The following is a 16,996-nucleotide window of genomic DNA, read 5'->3' as shown; positions in this document are numbered from 1 at the left end:
GATTAGACTCTGTCATGTTCCTATGTTTCCACTGGACCTGAGGGATTCAGCCTTGACAGCATTGCAAAGCAAAACTCCAGTCAGCCTGAGAACCAGAGTGGTCTCCACACTCAGGTGAGCCTCCCTATCCCAACTGAGGGAGCTGTCACCGAACATATTGTCACTTATTACCTCAAGGATGACAGCCCAAATTCACACAGCCTGTTGTAACCACCAGAGCCCTGATCCCCAAGATCAGCCTGTCTGCTATCGGACTGGGGAGATCAGGGTTTACTGAACAAGGACTCTGGGTTTACAAATTAAAGAAAAGATTCAGGCGCCAAACAAATAAAAGACACAAAACACAACTTACAGGAAAAACATGAATTTGGTGAGGCAGGGACCAGTAGCCAGGACAGTGGCTAAACAACAGTCAGAGGGTACCAGGTCTTCATTGGTGATGCCCAGGCCCTGCCTTTCAACCCCAGGCTCTGCCCACAGGCTGAGAGAACACAGGAAGCAGCTGTGCCAGGCCTACTTCCTGCTTCTCAGACCTTCCCCACTACCCAGACCGTGAATAATCAGCCTCTGAATACAGAGCCCAGGCAGGTCAGGGCAGAGCCCAGGCCTTCTATCCACACCAGGCCTGGGTTCTGCTCTCAGCCTCACTCACTTGGACCCCTACACTAGTCCCCAGTGAGGCTTCTCACCGCTATGCTAGCCTTCCCTTCTCAAGTCCATTCTGCCCTCAGCAGCCAAAGTGCCCTTGCTGTCATACCAGACTTAAGATGCCACCTCTGCTCAGAGCCCCGCACGTCCCCACTGCTTAGAGCGAGGGGGCCTCACTCTGAGCTGTGGCCCCAAGGCCTCCATGAAGGGACCTCTCCTCCCTTCTCTGTCTCCTCTCTCAATTCCTCCCAACTAAACTGCTTACAGTTCTTCAACTGTCCTGAAACACCACTGGGCCTTGGCTCATGCTGTGCCTTCTGCCCAGGATGCCCTTTCCTTCTCATCTTCCTGGCCAACAGCCAACTACTCTACTCATCCTTCGAGACTCAGCTCCTTCGTCGCCTCCTTTCTGTAGCATTTCCTGACTCCATCAGGCAGGACTGCACTCTGCTCCCTGCTCGCTCTCAGGCCTCCTGTCTGATGTTATCACATCACCTGGACCCCAGTGTCACTGGCAGCAGTTTGTGTAGTGGTTAGACCATAAGCTTCAGGGTTAGGCAGATCTGAGTTCAAATCCTGCCACTTACTAGCTGTAAGAGCCACTTAACACCTAGAAAACCATTGCCCCCTCTGTCAAATGGGAATAATCTTAACTACCCCTGAGGCTGTTGGGTGGATCAAGTGGGAAAATCTCTATATCTTGCTTAGCCTGTCATAGGCATTCAATAAATAGGATTGCTTATTAGTGCTTCTTTCTTTTTTCCTATGGCTATTGTGTAAGTTCCCTGAAGGCAGGGACAGTGTATTTTTCATCTTCGTATCATTGGTGCTCAGTCCCAGGCCTGACAGATGGGAGTTCAGTATTAATTGTGATTAATCATCATTAATGATGAATGAATGAGTGAATGGCAATGAATGGATAAATAATGAATGAATGGACCAGATGAAAAGCAAGAAAGAAAACTCAGGACTTCTGCTGTTACTAATACTCATGATAAACCAAGCATTTGGTTTCCACAAAGTCTTAATTAAGATACCCCTTGTGGAGCCATCATTTTGCAGGAAGAGAAGAAGGAGTAAGAAGGAGACAACTTTCTCTTGTCTATTGTCAATTTTCTGGAGTTGTTTCTACACAATAGGCCCCAAACCCAGTAGTGATCATATCACCTGTGAACCAAACCTCAGTCTTCTTTCTCAGTGTCCATAGAGGGGCTTGTTTCCAGCCAGGATCTCACAGATGCCCCAGGACTGTTCTTGCATTTGGTAGCCAGAAGGCACCTGAGCCAGGTGTTTGGGGAAGGGTGATGGACAGAGGGGGAAGAAGCTTCCAGATGGTGAGCTTTCACTTCTGGAAGCAAGAAATGATGTTACCTCCATCTCCTTGTGTCTGCTTTAGCCCAGACTTTTGGCCCTTGATGCCACTTTTCTTATTATAAATGTTACTTTACATGGAATTGCTTAAGGCTCCACATTAACCATGCCAGCAGGTTCCTCGCTGTTTTCAAACCTGGCAACTTCCCTAAATTTCTTAGATGGGTCAAACTCTTTTAATCCACCGAATGTTTCTTGCTCTCTCTCTCTCTCTCTCTCTCTCTATATATATATATATATATATTTGTGTGTGTGTGTGTGTGTGTGTGTGTGTGTATGTGTGATGGAGTCTTGCTCTGTCACCCAGGCTGGAGTGCAATGGCATAATCTTGGCTCACTGCAGCCTCCATCTCCTGGGTTCAAGCGATTTTCCTGCCTCAGCCTCCCAAGTATCTGGGACTACAGGTGTGCACCAGCACACCCAGCTATTTTTGTATTTTTGGTAGAGACGGGGTTTCCCCATGTTGGCCAGGCTGGTCTCGAACTCCTGACCTCAAGTGATCCACCTGCCTTGGCCTCCCAAAGTGCTGGGATTACAGGCATGAGCCACCGCGCTCAGCCAAAGCCACTGAATATTTCTAAACACATTTGAACTTGCTAGCAGTGTCTTAAACCCAGATGTTCAGGGGATTTCTCACTGCCTGCTGCCACATCTGCCCCTTTCCTGCTTGTCTCCTGGGAAGAGAGGCATAACTGGGACCCTGGTGGGGCTCCCAGATTCCCAGGCTTGGCTACTTTGTAACATCCGGCTGATTCCACATACCCCTACTGGAGAGAAAATCCCTGAAGTTTCACAATTCCACAGCAGAAACCTGACCTAAAATAGCAGCTAAGAAAGAGGGATCCGCAGGAAGCTGGGGGAGTCCCTGAATCCCTCATCCCAAACCAGTCTATGCCTGCTAAAACTAAAACAGCACTGAAAGATGGATTTGCTCTGAAACCCTCAGGGTTCCCCCGAGTTCCTTGTGCTCTTGAATAACGAGCAGCGCACCTCTGCAGTCACATAGAGAAATGGAATCCCACAGTTCCAGGCCAGTTCTGGCACAGCAGGGAGAGGAAGGTAGCTTCTGCCTCCCACAGTTACTCAGAGTCTTATGGAAACAGAAAGCCAGATAGAGCTTTTAAAACACAATGACATTGAAGCAGAAATTCTGCAGCCAAAACACATATATGTCACCATGGAACCGACAGGCAAGGTGTCCATCCTGTTGAGGAGGGATCATTTATTGTGTATGCGTAGGAGCAGAGATCTTGAGGCCAAAGCCAAGTTCTTCATCCCCGAAGGCACCCACTGGTACCCACTCACCTCACCCAGCCTTGTGCTTCCAGGCCGTTGTTGCCTTAGGGGATAAATGGTGATGGTTTTTCAATAGTGTAATTAGACCAAATCAAATTCTAGTCTTCTAATGGCTATTAAATGCATCACAAATCCTTTATTGATTCTATTTAGAGAAAGAAATAAGTCCTGGCTCAGGCTCCCTGTTGGGCAGACTGGCCAACCGCCGGATCTGGCTCACCCGGTAGATAGATGTGCCTTGTGTAGAGTTTGTGCACAGGGCCTGGCTGGATGTCAGAGACACTAAGGCAAAGGTGTTCTTGGGGAATGACTTGCACTGGGTCCCACTGATGTCTTCTCTTGATCCTCTAGGATCCGAACCACCAAAAGACAAGACCATCATCCTGGAGCAGCTGCGAAAGATCTCCCTACCTCTCTACAGCATCCTCTCTGCCCTCACCATCCTCGGGATGATCATGGCCAGTGCTTTTCTCTTCTTCAACATCAAGAACCGGAATCAGAAGTAAGCCACCCTGGTCCTCCTCTGTGATGTCACTTTCAGAATTGACAAGCCTATGGACACAGTATGGGAGTACCACACGACAGATTCCCCAGGGACACAGAAGTCTGCAGGGCAGAGTTTCCCAAAGTGTTTCTCAGTTGCTAGGATGTTGTAGGTGTCACATGCATGTGAGTATGCGTATGCGCGTGTACACACACACACACACACACACAGAGGCTGGGCTGCTGGTTGCACAGGAGTTTAGTCAAATAAGTTGGAGGAAGTTAAATAAAATCGAAGAGTCCAAGTCCACGGGCCTTCCCAGAGCTTTCGGTGTACTCCTGTACTTTGTGGAGGTCCAGGAGGAGAGATATAGAAGACAGAATTCCCCAAACTTCTTTGCCCCTATCCTCTAGCATCGCTGGGAATCACCACTGAAGGGGGTCACAAAGTCCAGTGAAATGGACTCCCATTGGTACAGTTCATTATGGCCAGGAAGCCCTCCTTTCCATCATCCCGTATGACCCTCCAGATAACTCCTCATTTCACAGAGAAGAGTCCTGAAGTTCAGCGATGGAGTGCTGCTGTCCACTCGTGGCAGACTGTCTTCTTAGTTTCTTGTCTTAATTTCTTTTCCCCACCACATGCCATTAATTCTCCAGAGGAGAGAGGCTGACTTAGTTATTCTGGTCAGTCATGGGTAGAACAGGCCGCCACTCCAGGCGGTGGTTTTTATCAAGTGCATTTTGCTTCTTTTGGTGTCCATAGCAAATCCCTGAACCCAGCCCCAAGCCTTTCTGTGGAATGAGCAGGGGTGCGGAGCGTGGGCCGTCATGGGGACAGCCACAGTGACCACCTACATGGTGCCATGGCTCTGCCATGGTGCCCAGAAGCCACATTGCATGAACTCGTGGGCTGTCAGGAACAAGTCTGATTCTGAAGAAAACAGTTTTTTTGGTTTTTGAGATTTTTTAATTTCTCCCTCTTTGCAAAGAAGGAATTTGGAGGCTCTAGACTTTTGTGTGTGTGCTTGGTTTTTTAATTAATTTATTATTTTTTAAAATTAATTAATTAATTGATTTTATTTTATTTTACTTTTTTAAGAGACAGTCTCACTATACTGCCTAGGCTTTTCTCAAACTCCTGGCCTCAAGTGATCCTCCTGCCTCAGCCTCCCAAGTTGCTGGAATTAGAGGCATGAGCCACTGTGTCCGGGGCTATTTTGTTGTTGTTTGGCTTTTTTTGACAGCAATTGCTTAGGTCAAACCTATTTCCTGAAAAACAGAAAAGAGTTTTCTTCTCCTGTTATTTTATTTTACTTACAACAAATAGCACGTATACTGCCACAAAAAAGAAGTGAGGCAACTTTTGTCCACTCCATACAAACCTTAAATGCTGAACATACCTCTTAGCACTTGGCACAGGCCTGGGCATATAATCAGCTCTCAAAGTTAGATTGACAGCCCAGATGCCTCGAGAAGTCCCATCAGGACAGCAAGTTGCCCCATCATAAGACTAAACTCATTGAATTCCTTAATTACCCCCTCTTGGCCTCCTGGGGGAAGGTTACCGTTACTCTTTTCAAGAGGCTGGCATCCAGGTAAAGTTTTCTGTTTTGTTTTGTTTTGTTTTTTGACTGGCTTGGCTATTTAAAAATCTGCAGAAAGATAGAAAAAAAATATTGCTATGGTTCCCAATCCCTCCCCCTACTTCTCTCTTCCTAAATCCATCCTATAAGGCCCACCTCCTCTGGGAAACCTGCCCCAACCCCCAGGCTCTCCCCTCTCCTGAGTGCTGTATTAATAAGAATGGAGGCACCTAAGTAGTTCACGGTTTACGAAAGGACTTCCAGCGTCATCTCAGCTTCATGTGTGTCCAAGGCAACAGGATCAGTTATCTCATGTACAGGTGAGGAAATTCAGCCAGGCTAAGTGACTTGTCAAGGTGTCACTTTTATGGAGTGGCCGAGTGTAAGCCCTGGACCCCGTGCTCCCAACTTGAAAGCCGGGGTGCAGTTCACAGAGGAAGAGCAGCAGCCTTCTTATTTCCCTCTCCCTTTGACGTGTTGCATGTTTAAAATGTGAAGGGTTAACAGAACTGGAGAATGCAAAGGAAAATGTTGGGGAACAATTGGCTGTAATTGCAGTCTGCAAAAGAGCCCCTCAACCACAGGGCGCCTAAAACCTGAAGCCCTTCCGAGCTGATTGTGCTGGGGGAGCCAGGCACCTACCAGCCCACTGATGACCCTGGCTTGCTGGGCAGCTGGGGGCCACCACGGGGTTCCGGGAGGAAATGACAGAGAAGGATGCAGAGTCCGGAAGTATAAAGAATGCTCCCTGCTCCCCACTGCAGCCTAGTGAAGACAGGGGTAGTGGATGGGATGGGGACTCTGGTGTCTCCCTCTGTCACCCAGTGACTGGGAGAGGTATTCCTGCCCACGTGTGTGGCTGTCTTTGTGCACGGAACAGTGTGAGCTTTCCTAAGCAACCCTCGAGACTCACAGTTAGGCCTCCTTGACATGGTCTACTCAAGGCTGGGGAGTGTGGTATGGGACTTCCTCCTCACTGTGGGGAACGTGGCTGAAGTTACATGTCACATTCTCTAGATTTGACATGAGTTCTCAGCTCCAGCCAAAAAAAAAAAAAAAAAACCTGTTGACTTAATGCTTTTGTTTAAACTGAAAATTCATGGATGAAGAAGCTGATATGACAAGCTGTCCCTAGGGAAGTAATAGGTGAACTTGACAAAGGAGGCAGGGAAATCAACAATTAGAAATATATAGTTGTCTGAGGTCTTTTAGTGAAGGGCAAACAGTAGGTGGGGAGGGGGGTAGAGGAAACCAGAGCTTTTCATTATTTCTCTGTAAGGGGAAGGTTCCAGAGTGAGCACCCAGGTGTTGGGGAAAATCTGACTAGAAATGTGGGACTTCCTGCTGATGTGTCCCCTGAGGCCCCATGGCGTATTTCTGTTTCTCTCTCTCCCCTCTAGCCTGAGCAACAATATATACCTAGCAGGCGTTTAGAAAATACCTGTTGAAGGAATAACTAAATTAACCGTTCTGTTAAATCTGTTGTCTCTTTCTTTTGTCAGGCTGATAAAGATGTCGAGTCCATACATGAACAACCTTATCATCCTTGGAGGGATGCTCTCCTATGCTTCCATATTTCTCTTTGGCCTTGATGGATCCTTTGTCTCTGAAAAGACCTTTGAAACACTTTGCACTGTAAGTCATTCTGCATAAGCCAGTGGTATATGATAGAAAGTTTCCTTGGTGACCTCAGTCATCGAAAACGCAGATGCAAACCCAGAAATACATGAAAATACATGAACAGGCAGGGAACAACCCATTTAGTAGTTCTTCAACTCAACAGGGAAGAACGGTGTTACTGTCAGGCCAGCACTGGGTATAAATACCACCTACAAAGTTAAGATAATGGACTTCCAGCCCGGGCAACATGGTGAAACCCTGTCTCTACAAAAAATACAAAAAAATTAGCCGGGCATGCTGGTGTACACCTGTAGTCCCATCTTCTCAGGAGGCTGAGGAGGGAGGATTGCTTGAGCCCAAAGATCAAGGTTGCAGTGAGTTGTGATCGCGTCACTGTGCCCCAGCCTGGGAAACAGAGAAACACCCTGTCTCAGAAAAAAAGATAATGGACTTACCAGGCCACTGTTAGAAGAGAGCCCACTGAGAATTGACAGAGTAACATAGAAAAGGAGGGGAAAAATGTTATCATCCAGAAAAGCATCAGCACCAAGGGTCAGAGTCAGGGTCAGGATCATTTAAGAAGGAGCAGATCCTCCTATCTACCTCAAAACCCATCAAAGAATATGATGATAGATCTTTGTATGTCTGGCTGAGTTATATGGTAAAAGCTATAATTGTTATTTACTATTTAAGTGGTGTTTTCTTAAACGGTTTTTTCCTCACTGTTCCCCTAAGGAGCATTTTTAGACATTTTTTCCTAATGATTCCTCTTATGAAAGTTTAATACCAGAAATATAATGTGTATCTGTTTGTGTACTTTATATATATATATATATATATATATATATATATATCTATGGTTGATACATAAAAAAGAGTAATGTTTCTTCACATTCAAGAACCAACAGTTGCCCCCAAGGGGGCTGTATCATCCCTGTTGAGATATATATATATATTTAATGAAGTCCAAAGCAGTGTAACTAATTTACTATACATTAGAAAGATTATTTTTAAAGTTAATTAACATGTTAAAAAGTTTAATGCCTAAAGAAATGCCTTTTATTTATTTTTGTTTTTTGGGTTTTTTTGGAGACAGAGTTTCACTCTTGTTACCCAGGCTGGAGTGCAATGGTACGATCTCAGCTCACTGCAACCTCCGCCTCCTGGGTTCAAGCAATTCTCCTGCCTCAGCCTCCCGAGTAGCTGGGACTACAGGCATGCACCATCACGCCCAGCTAATTTTATATTTTTAGTAAAGATGGGGTTTCTCCATGTTGGTCAGGCTGGTCTCGAACTCCCGACCTCAGGTGATCTGCCCGCCTCGACCTCCCTCGTTACTTTTTTAAAGGGGGTTATGTATTAGCAATCACTTAATAGTTGTATGGAACTAACTCTCAGTTGAAAATATCATGAACTTACTTTTTAAGAATAAAGTAATCAGTTGAGATGTATTTCTGGACATTGACTATGATCTGTCCAAATGGGGTTAGCCAGCTGGGTCTCTTTAGAGTCCCACATGCAGTAATTCATCCAGTCCCCTGCCTGGAAGACCAGAGCTAGAGGGGATGGTCAAAAGATCGGTGCTGAGTGGATTCATCCAAAAGCCACTCCTTTGTTGGTGCTGTTTTCTTTCAAGACGTTGAGAGCACTGTGGGCCCTTTTTTGCAAAGCAGCCTTTTTTAGACTGCGTTTGTTGCTCACAAGCCTCAGTGTTGCCCACTGCTGGATGATGAGGGCTGAAGGCTAGCAGTGAGGGACGCTTAAATGAAGCACACTTTAAATGTGCTGCAAGTCCCCACTCACACCCCAGACTTTGAGGACTGAGTCCAGGCCAGTCCCTCTGCTCTGGGACAGCACATGGAAAGAAGGGAAGCCCCCCGAGATCTTACAGTCTAGGGGATTTTGCTCCCCGGATGTCTGCAAATGATTAAACTGGACTGACTATTACACATCATTGAGAAATTGTTGCTGTTACCAGTAACTTCACTGTGAGCTGTCTAGCCAGGGAGAGGTCTACAGATACATTTACTTTATCCTCAATTGGGCAGTGCCTTGACAAGTGTGTGGTCGAGTCCCCAGTAACTGAGGGGGTAGTGAGGTCATTGGTGTGTTCAGGCCCCTCTCCTCTCCTGGAGGGACCTGCATGGCCGTCAAACCCCAGTGCTCCAGGGTCACTTGGTTCACTCTTCCCACTCAAGAGTTTTTCACTCCAAGCCTGGCACTGGCTCATTCCCACCAAAAGACCAAAAGAGTGTGGCCTTCTGACATGAGACTAATTCCCATTATTCTGCCCTTCTGGGAGTGAAGAAGGTGAATACAAAAGATACAAGTCCCGGGCTTCACTGTGCCTGCAGTCAGCTTCCAAAGAAGCCGAGCTGCTCAAAAGTCCTTGTGGGTGTGGTTCAGTGGGGTTGTTCTCTAAAGAGTATGGCCTCCTGGGGCAAGGTGCAGTGGCTCACGCCTATAATCCCAGCACTTTGAGAGGCTGAGGCAGGCAGATCACCCAAGGTCAGGAGTTCAAGACCAGCCTGACCAACATGGAGAAACCCCGTCTCTACTAAAAATACAAAATTAGCCGGGCGTGGAGGCGCATGCCTGTAATCCCAGCTACTCAGGAGGCTGAGGGCAGGAGAATCGCTTGAACCCGGGAGGCAGGGGTTATAGCGAGCTGAGATCACACCATGGCACTCCAGCCTGGGCCACAAGAGCGAAACTCCATCTCAAAAAAAAAAAAGGGTGGCCTTCTGGCATGAGAATGATAACCAAAGTACATGGAAGTCTTGCTAGTTTTAGTGGAAGTGTGAAGGCCACTGAGTCTCTGATATTCCTACATCAGCATGACTTTTGTGCCCTGAGATGCCTAACAGTTTCATGGGCATACAATTTATTTATGGTCAGCTTTCCTGGGCAGTGGTGAGGCCTGAATAAAAGGTTGCTCCTGAGGGACCCTGATAAAGTTAAACGAGGAAAGTGAGGATTTCTCTCTTCCATCTGTGCTTAGGCTTCCTCCCCAAGTTTTAGGACACCGTGATGATTACAGTAATGGGAATGGTACTGGGGCCGGGTGCAGTGGCTCATGTTTATAATCCCAGCACTTTGGGGGGCCAAGGCGGGTAGATCACCTGGGGCCAGGAGTTCAAGACCAACCTGGCCAACATGGCAAACCCTGTCTCTACTTAAAAATACAAAAAATTAGCCGGGTGAGGTGGCGGGCGCCTGTAGTCCCAGCTACTCAGGAGGCTGAGGCAGGAGAATGGTGTGAACCTGGGAGGCGGAGCTTGCAGTGAGCCGAGATCGTGCCACTGCACTCCTGCCTGGGCGACAGAGCGAGACTCGGTCTCAAAAAAAAAAAAAAAAAAAAAGATACTGGGGGCAAGTTTGGCAACTCCAGTTTCTCAGTGGCATCCCTGAGAGGCAAGGGGCTTGCCTTGTTCCCCAGGTTGAGAACCAGTGGAGCAAAAACCCTACCCTTATTCTGCCATGGACCCAGTCCTTCCTGGGGTCCACTCTGCCTATCTCCTCATCACTTGCTATTGGACACCTGGGAATGCCTCAGCTGTCCTGAGGCATTCAGTCTTCACTGCAGAGATTCCTGCAGCAGCCATGAAGGGCTGCCCAGCCTTTAGAAACTCTCTCCTTCCCAGAAAGAAGTTCCTGACATCTCGCCTTGTTCACAAGCCAAAGGCTATGAAAGCACAGGTGCTTTCTCAAGTTTGACCTGAATTCAACAACCACAGGATGACGCAGGCTAGGGAGCAAAAACAGGGACATCCCCCACACCCAGGGCTTTTCTTTTTAATGAAGCCTGACATTCTATTCTGGGAGTCACGCTCATTTGTGTGAGGGGAAGGTTGTCCTGGGAAGCCGGGGAAGGCTGGTATGAATAAATCATAAAGCGCTTTACAAATCAGCATCGGCTCTGAAGATGAGGGCCTGAAAAGATGTTAGGGCCCAGTTCTTGCCGCCCCTGAGAATTAATTTATTTGCAGTCAAGGCTGTTTTAGAAGCTCTGCAAAGGGGAGTCCACATGCTTGACTGTGGGGAAAAGGCATAGATTATCTATCCCGGACTGAACTGGGTCAGCACAGAGGTGTACATGGGTTAGGGCTGGGGCCATTTATTTACTAATTCTCAATATCGCCCAGGAAGAGGAAGTAAAAGCTCTTGAATTTAGGGCCTAAGTACCAGTCCCCAATGGGTACAATTTGGATTGTATTCCACCTGCTACTCCAGGGTGGGCAGCTCCTTACTTTCACTTGGTGCCATGGATTCTGTTCTTCGGACCTAGAAGGCTGCTCCCAGCAAACTCCCACCTAGTGGGGAGCTGCAAGGAGAAGCAGGCCCGTATGGTGTAGTGATCACGGATCTTCCAACAACAGCCTGCATTCGACTGCCACCTCCTCCACTTACTAGCTCCTGACTGCGGCAAGTGACTTAACCTCAGTTTTCTCATCTGTAAAATGAGCACAACAGTTTTCCCTCTGCAGGATTGCAGTGTGGGTTAAACAAGACGATTCAGACAAGCCGCCTGGAACTCAGGGAGACTGCTGCATGGAGGGATGTAGGAGGAGAGATAGGCATCACAACTTGTCACCTTGCATCCTCGTCACAATGTAATTTCCTGGTGTCCCACACTGGGTTCTGTAAATCTTAAAGGACAGGAGACAAGGTAGACCATGAGGCCAGGGTCAGACGTGGCACAGCCAAAGTCACAGTTCTGTCTGCTCTGCTGCCACATACATGCCGCTTTTTTCTCCCTTTTAGTTTTCAATATAGCAGCTTAACACAGTGAGAAACCATGAATACCACCTCAGGCAGAAACCTAAGACAGTCACAAGATTAGGCCTCTCTAGGGGCTACACCTCTGCTCGGATGAGGGTGGGTGCGTGTGTGAGTGCGTGCACACAGATTCACACACACACAGTGCTACTGCTAGGGACCCAGTTTCTCTTAGTTCCCATCCCCCACTCCCTCTGACCCTTTCCAGAATCTTCCCAGCCTGTCAGTGCCAGTTTCTGCAAGTCTTGAGAACAGCTCCAGCTATACCCCGTGCTGTCTCCCTGGACACTGTGTGGGTAGTGGAGTCACCATAGCAACGTGGCCCCTGTGGACATGGAGCTGTCTGCAAGGACAGTGCTAGACATGGACCAGGGCCCCAGTGCCAGGGGGAAGGGATGGACCCCCGCAGCTGAGCTGACCTGGCTCTGGGATCCCAGCCCCTGTCCGCCCAGACAAGGAGCCCGGCAGGTGGGGATGAGAAAAAGCACTTGCCTTCCTTGTGGATCTGAGGCAGAAACCCCAGCTTGAGCGTGGGAGGAGTAAGAAGGGACTTTGCAGACAGGATGAGGAGGCTCCAGGTGGACCTTAGATCCCAGTGTGGGCCTCACGCGGCTTCCTGGGCTCTCAGAAGCGTTCCTGGGCGTGGGGTAGTAACAGCTTCCTGTTAACTCCCGAGTCTGTGCCCTCAGCCTCTGCGATTCACCAAGGCCAGCTTTCAGCCAGGGGCAGCCTTTCCTTCACGACCACCTGACAAGGCCAAGTTCACTGTCCCCACCTGATGGAGCAGAAAACTGAAGCCCTGCTAGGCAGCAGGGAAGAAGTTTAAAACTAGCTCTGTGGGACCACAAAGATAACTGAGATGTTTCATTAGAAAACAAGACTATTCCGATTTTTTATTAGCTGGCTTATACCAGAAAAAAAAAAAAAAAAAAAGGTCAACTAAGTTCTTAGGGCTCTGGTAACCACGTATCCCAGCCAATATTACCAAAATTTTTGTCTCAGATTTTTTTAAATTAAGATATAATTCACATACCATAAATTTTGCCCTTTTAATGTATACAATTCAGTGGCTTTTGTTTACCCTATTTAACAACTCTGAACCTTAGTTTCCTCTTCTGTAAAATGGGGATGATAATAATAGGGTTGTGAGGATTAAATGAGATCATGTATGTAAAGCATCTAGTGCCTGTCACAGTAAGGCTTCATACATCTTAGCTGTTATCATTATGTATGAACGAATGATGGGACTATGTCTGGATAATTGTGTTCACTTCTGGATACCATTAAGAGAGACACTGATAAAGCAGAGTAAACTTGGGATGAAGAGGCTGGGAGGCCAGGTGCGGTGGCTCGTGCCTGTAATCCCAGCACTTTGGGAGGCTGAGGCGGGTGGATCACCTAAGGTCAGGAGTTCGAGGCCAGCCTGGCCAACATAGTAAAATCCCATCTCTACTAAAAATACAAAGATTAGCCAGGCGTGGTGGCAGACGCCTATAGTCCCAGCTACTCGGGAGGCTGAGGCAGGAGAATCACTTGAACCTGGAAAGCAAAGGTTGCAGTGAGCCAAGATCGTGCCACTGTACTCTAGCCTGGGTGACAGAGGGAGACCCTGTCTCAAAAAAAAAATAAAAAAGAAGAGGCTGGGAAAACCGGTTGATGCTGGCCAGCTTGGTGTAGGTACCCATGGCAACTTCTGGCCTTCTGTGGCCTTGCTCTACCAAAACTGGGGCGGGAACAGACTTGGGTCCTGCCTAAGTCAAAGCCAAGCTGGTGGTTGCCTCTGCCACCTTGAGTACTGAAAGGGGCTTTGCTGAAAGGGGCTTTGGGGCAGCCAGCAAAGGAGGTAAGAATGACACAGACGGGATCTCTGAGGATGCTGCGGCCATGTAGTGGTTGGAATCTGGCCTAAGAAGCCAGTTCGGCCCAGGGCTGCCCTGAGGGACACTCAGAAGAGCGTGGCTCAGCTTTAGCTCTCAGCTGCCTCTACTTGCTGACCACCCCAACTCTTATCTATTTTTCTACTAAAAAAAAAGTATGTATATTATAAGCATGGCACTCAGTGAATTTTCACAAACTGAACTGAGCTGTGAATCCAGGATCCATATCAAGAAGCAGGACCTTATCGGCATCCCAGAGGCCCTCCCTGTCTCCTTCCAGTTCCTATCTGCCCCAACCCTCCTCCCCTTGCCAAAGGGTGGCCCCCATCCCAGCTCCTGCACGCACAGACAGTGCTACTCAGTGTGCACTGAGCCACCTGGGGGTCTGGATGGAATGCAGCGGGTCTAGAAGGGGGCCTGTGCGTTCCTGACATACTCTCAGGGGGTGCTGATGCCACATCCCCAGACCGCACTTGGAAGAGCAGGGATAAGATTAGTACCTGATGCTGTATTTTTGTGTTTGTCTCTTGGAGACTGATTGTGTAAGATAAATGGAAGCACCAGAAGCCTGGTCTCCTGGGGCCCAGCTGTGGGAGGGAAGGAGCTCCTGGGCTGGAAGACACGGGAGTGTGGCCCCCGCCCTCGAACCTCGGGAAGCAGGGCAGTTCTGTCGCAGCTGGCAGGGCAGGGTTCGAGTCCCAAAGCACCCCTTCGGCCTCTTCACTTTGCTCAGATGGGTGGCAGCTAGGCAGGGGTGGGGCAGGGGAGGCCCAGACACTGGACTGGGGAGTGCGATGCCCTCTTCCTGCCCTCCTAGAGGTACTGGGATTTTCTAACTCTAACTAGAAAGGTAAAGGCTGCCTAGGAACACCCACTTGGCCTCCCAGTAAATTCAAGTCTGGTAGGAATTAATGGAACATTTTTAGTTAAAAGGCCATAAATCTGTGGTTTTGTTGTTGTTGCATGGGGATTTCTTTTTGAGGCAGTTGAGAAGTAAAACAATGTAATAATGTGGATTTGGGGCTGTTTCTGCAGGTGGGCTCTCATGGCTGGCCATGGTAACATGCTTTGTGATTTCAGAAAGCAGCAGGAAGGCTGGGCTAGGAGATACCCACAGGGTTTGGTGGTGGCCTTGCCTGGCAGGCCCAGACCAGCTCGAGGAGAGGGACTGGCTGTCACAGGGCCTGACTGGGCCAACTGGAGTCCTGGATGGGGAACAGATGCCCGCTTGATGACAGTGGCCTCCCTACCCCCAACTCCCTTCCAGAGGAGGGGGCTGAGTGGGGAACCAGGGACTCCCCGGACTCCTGAGCCAATAAGCAGATGATGGCCTCCCTTCCAGACACCCCACATGTGGGCCACTCCAACCCCTGGCTCTGCTCAGCACTCTTGTTCCCACAATTCATTCATTAATATGATAACATTCCCAGGCACCTGCTAGGCACAGAGCATGGTCCTTGAGGAGCTGGCAGTGTAGATTGCAAACCTAAGTAAACAAACAGTTCCCATTTACTATGTTGTGTACACTGGCAGAGACAGGCCTAGGGGAGTGTGTAAGGCCAAGAAGCAAGGGACAAATCAGGGAAGACTTAAAATAAGGGACCCCTCTGAGTGAGCTCCAGTTATTTCTGGAAGTCCTAAACGATACACCATACTTGCCCACAGAATTCTCGGCAGCTACAATCACGTGGTGTGGCCACTCTGTCCTTCCTCTCTGGCCCTGACGCCCACTTGTCCACGTCTTCTGTCCACAGAGCTGTATGAAGGTACACAGCAGCCCCCTCCACACCACACCCCACCCCCTCCTGCCACTACCCATCTGAGAATGCTGCGTTTCCAAAAAGCTCCCCAACCTCCAGTCCTGAGGCACCTTCTGGGGTTGTGGGGGAACAGGAAGAAAGGCCTCTTCCTCATGCTGCATTGTTCTGTGGCCTGAGCCAAGGCTGCTAAGGGCAGTTGCGCACTTTCTGCACTACATAAGGGTGTTGGCCTCAGGGGCAGGAGCTGAATTTTGGCCTGTGATTGGATCTTTGAGCCAAGTTCTTGGAGTTTGTTGGCTTCAAGGGCCTTGAGGAGTGGAGTCCTTCAGAAAGGGCCCAGACGGGGTGCCTTTCAGAAATTTCTCCTCCCAGAGGAGAAACGTCTCTCTGATTTGCCCCAAGGCTTCTAAGATGGCCCCTAGGCCCTGACTTGGGTTCCAAAGTAGTCCTGTGGGTCCCGAGTCACCTTTGCCCCCTGTACTGTTCCCCCAGAAAGCGTCTGCTGTACTCTAAACTCCAGAGAAGATTTTCTGTGCAGGTCTTACCCAAAAGACCCTGAGCAAGACGGGGTCTTCTGGAGTTGTTTCTAGAGGCTGCTCTTCAGAGTCTTATAACTTTAGGATTTATCTCTCGCCCCTGCCCTAGAAGACAAGACGGGCCCTGGAGACCTCAGGCCTCTCAGCTTCCCCACCTCAAACCTCACAGTGGTCTGGGGCTTGCCTTGGGGCGCTCTGGGAGTTTCTTCCCTCCTTCTCACTATTGATCACCTGGGATGAGCAGTCAGAATGAAATAAAAGGCCCTTGAGAGAACCTTTTGGACAGCAGGAAAGTGACTTGTCCCTGTGTCCAGCCAGCCACCAGGGCTTGCTTCTCCGTCTGACTTGTTGGCCTGAAGCCCACATGAATCTGTGGCAACAAGGAGACCCGGAGCACAGCAGTCCCGTCCGTCATCTATCAGAACAGGCCTGCCAGCAGAGGTTGTGTGTCCATTTTCATGTTGATCCCCAGAAGGGCAATGAAAGCCCTTCACCCTGCCAGGCATGCTTCATGAAATCAATGGAGCAAGCGGCTGAGCAGAATTGTTCTGGGCATAGATTTTTCCTTCCATTTGGAGATTTGCTCTCATTTCTTTTTCCTTTTTCATAGCTGGGACTAAGATGGGCACTGCCTGCCTAAAGTTTGTCTTCCCCCCTGGATGTATTATGTTCAAGGCAGTTTGCAGAGGGGGCTGAGTACCTGATGGCTAAGGGGAGAAAAAGAAAGATGTTAAATCAGAAAAACACACACACATAAGACTTTAGGAGAAAAAGTGAAGTAGCTATTTGGTGTTGATGAATCAGTAGAGACTTGTATTGGTGGTAACATACTGGATAACAGAATCAGTAGAACCCTTCAGATGAAACCTTCTAGTTTATTTGGCATCATAGAGCCACATAGAAGGGAGGTACCTGGGATATCATTAAATGAAACCTCCCTCAGTGCAGGAAATGCCCCTGTAGCATTCTGATGGAGGGGGAGAAAGGGGGGGTCTTCCAAGCTTTGCTTGAATATGTGGAGTGATGGGGAGCTCACTAC

The 16,996-nt window shown here is 48.6% G+C and overlaps 1 protein-coding gene across 2 annotated transcripts in view; it reads left to right on the top strand.

Moving 5' to 3' along the window:
• The window catches only part of GABBR2 (gamma-aminobutyric acid type B receptor subunit 2), a 415,862-nt gene that overhangs the window by 312,651 nt on the left and 86,215 nt on the right, over positions 1 to 16,996 (top strand). For both annotated transcript variants that reach the window (XM_054502144.2, XM_054502145.1), the window contains 2 exons: positions 3,668 to 3,818; positions 6,888 to 7,020. In XM_054502144.2, the coding sequence (XP_054358119.1) occupies positions 3,668 to 3,818; positions 6,888 to 7,020 (284 nt within the window). The remainder of the gene's footprint in view (positions 1 to 3,667; positions 3,819 to 6,887; positions 7,021 to 16,996) is intronic.

Source organism: Pongo pygmaeus, chromosome 13, assembly GCF_028885625.2.
Source record: "Pongo pygmaeus isolate AG05252 chromosome 13, NHGRI_mPonPyg2-v2.0_pri, whole genome shotgun sequence".
Classification (NCBI taxonomy): domain Eukaryota; kingdom Metazoa; phylum Chordata; class Mammalia; order Primates; family Hominidae; genus Pongo; species Pongo pygmaeus.
This window is presented reverse-complemented; position numbering and strand designations above follow the sequence as displayed.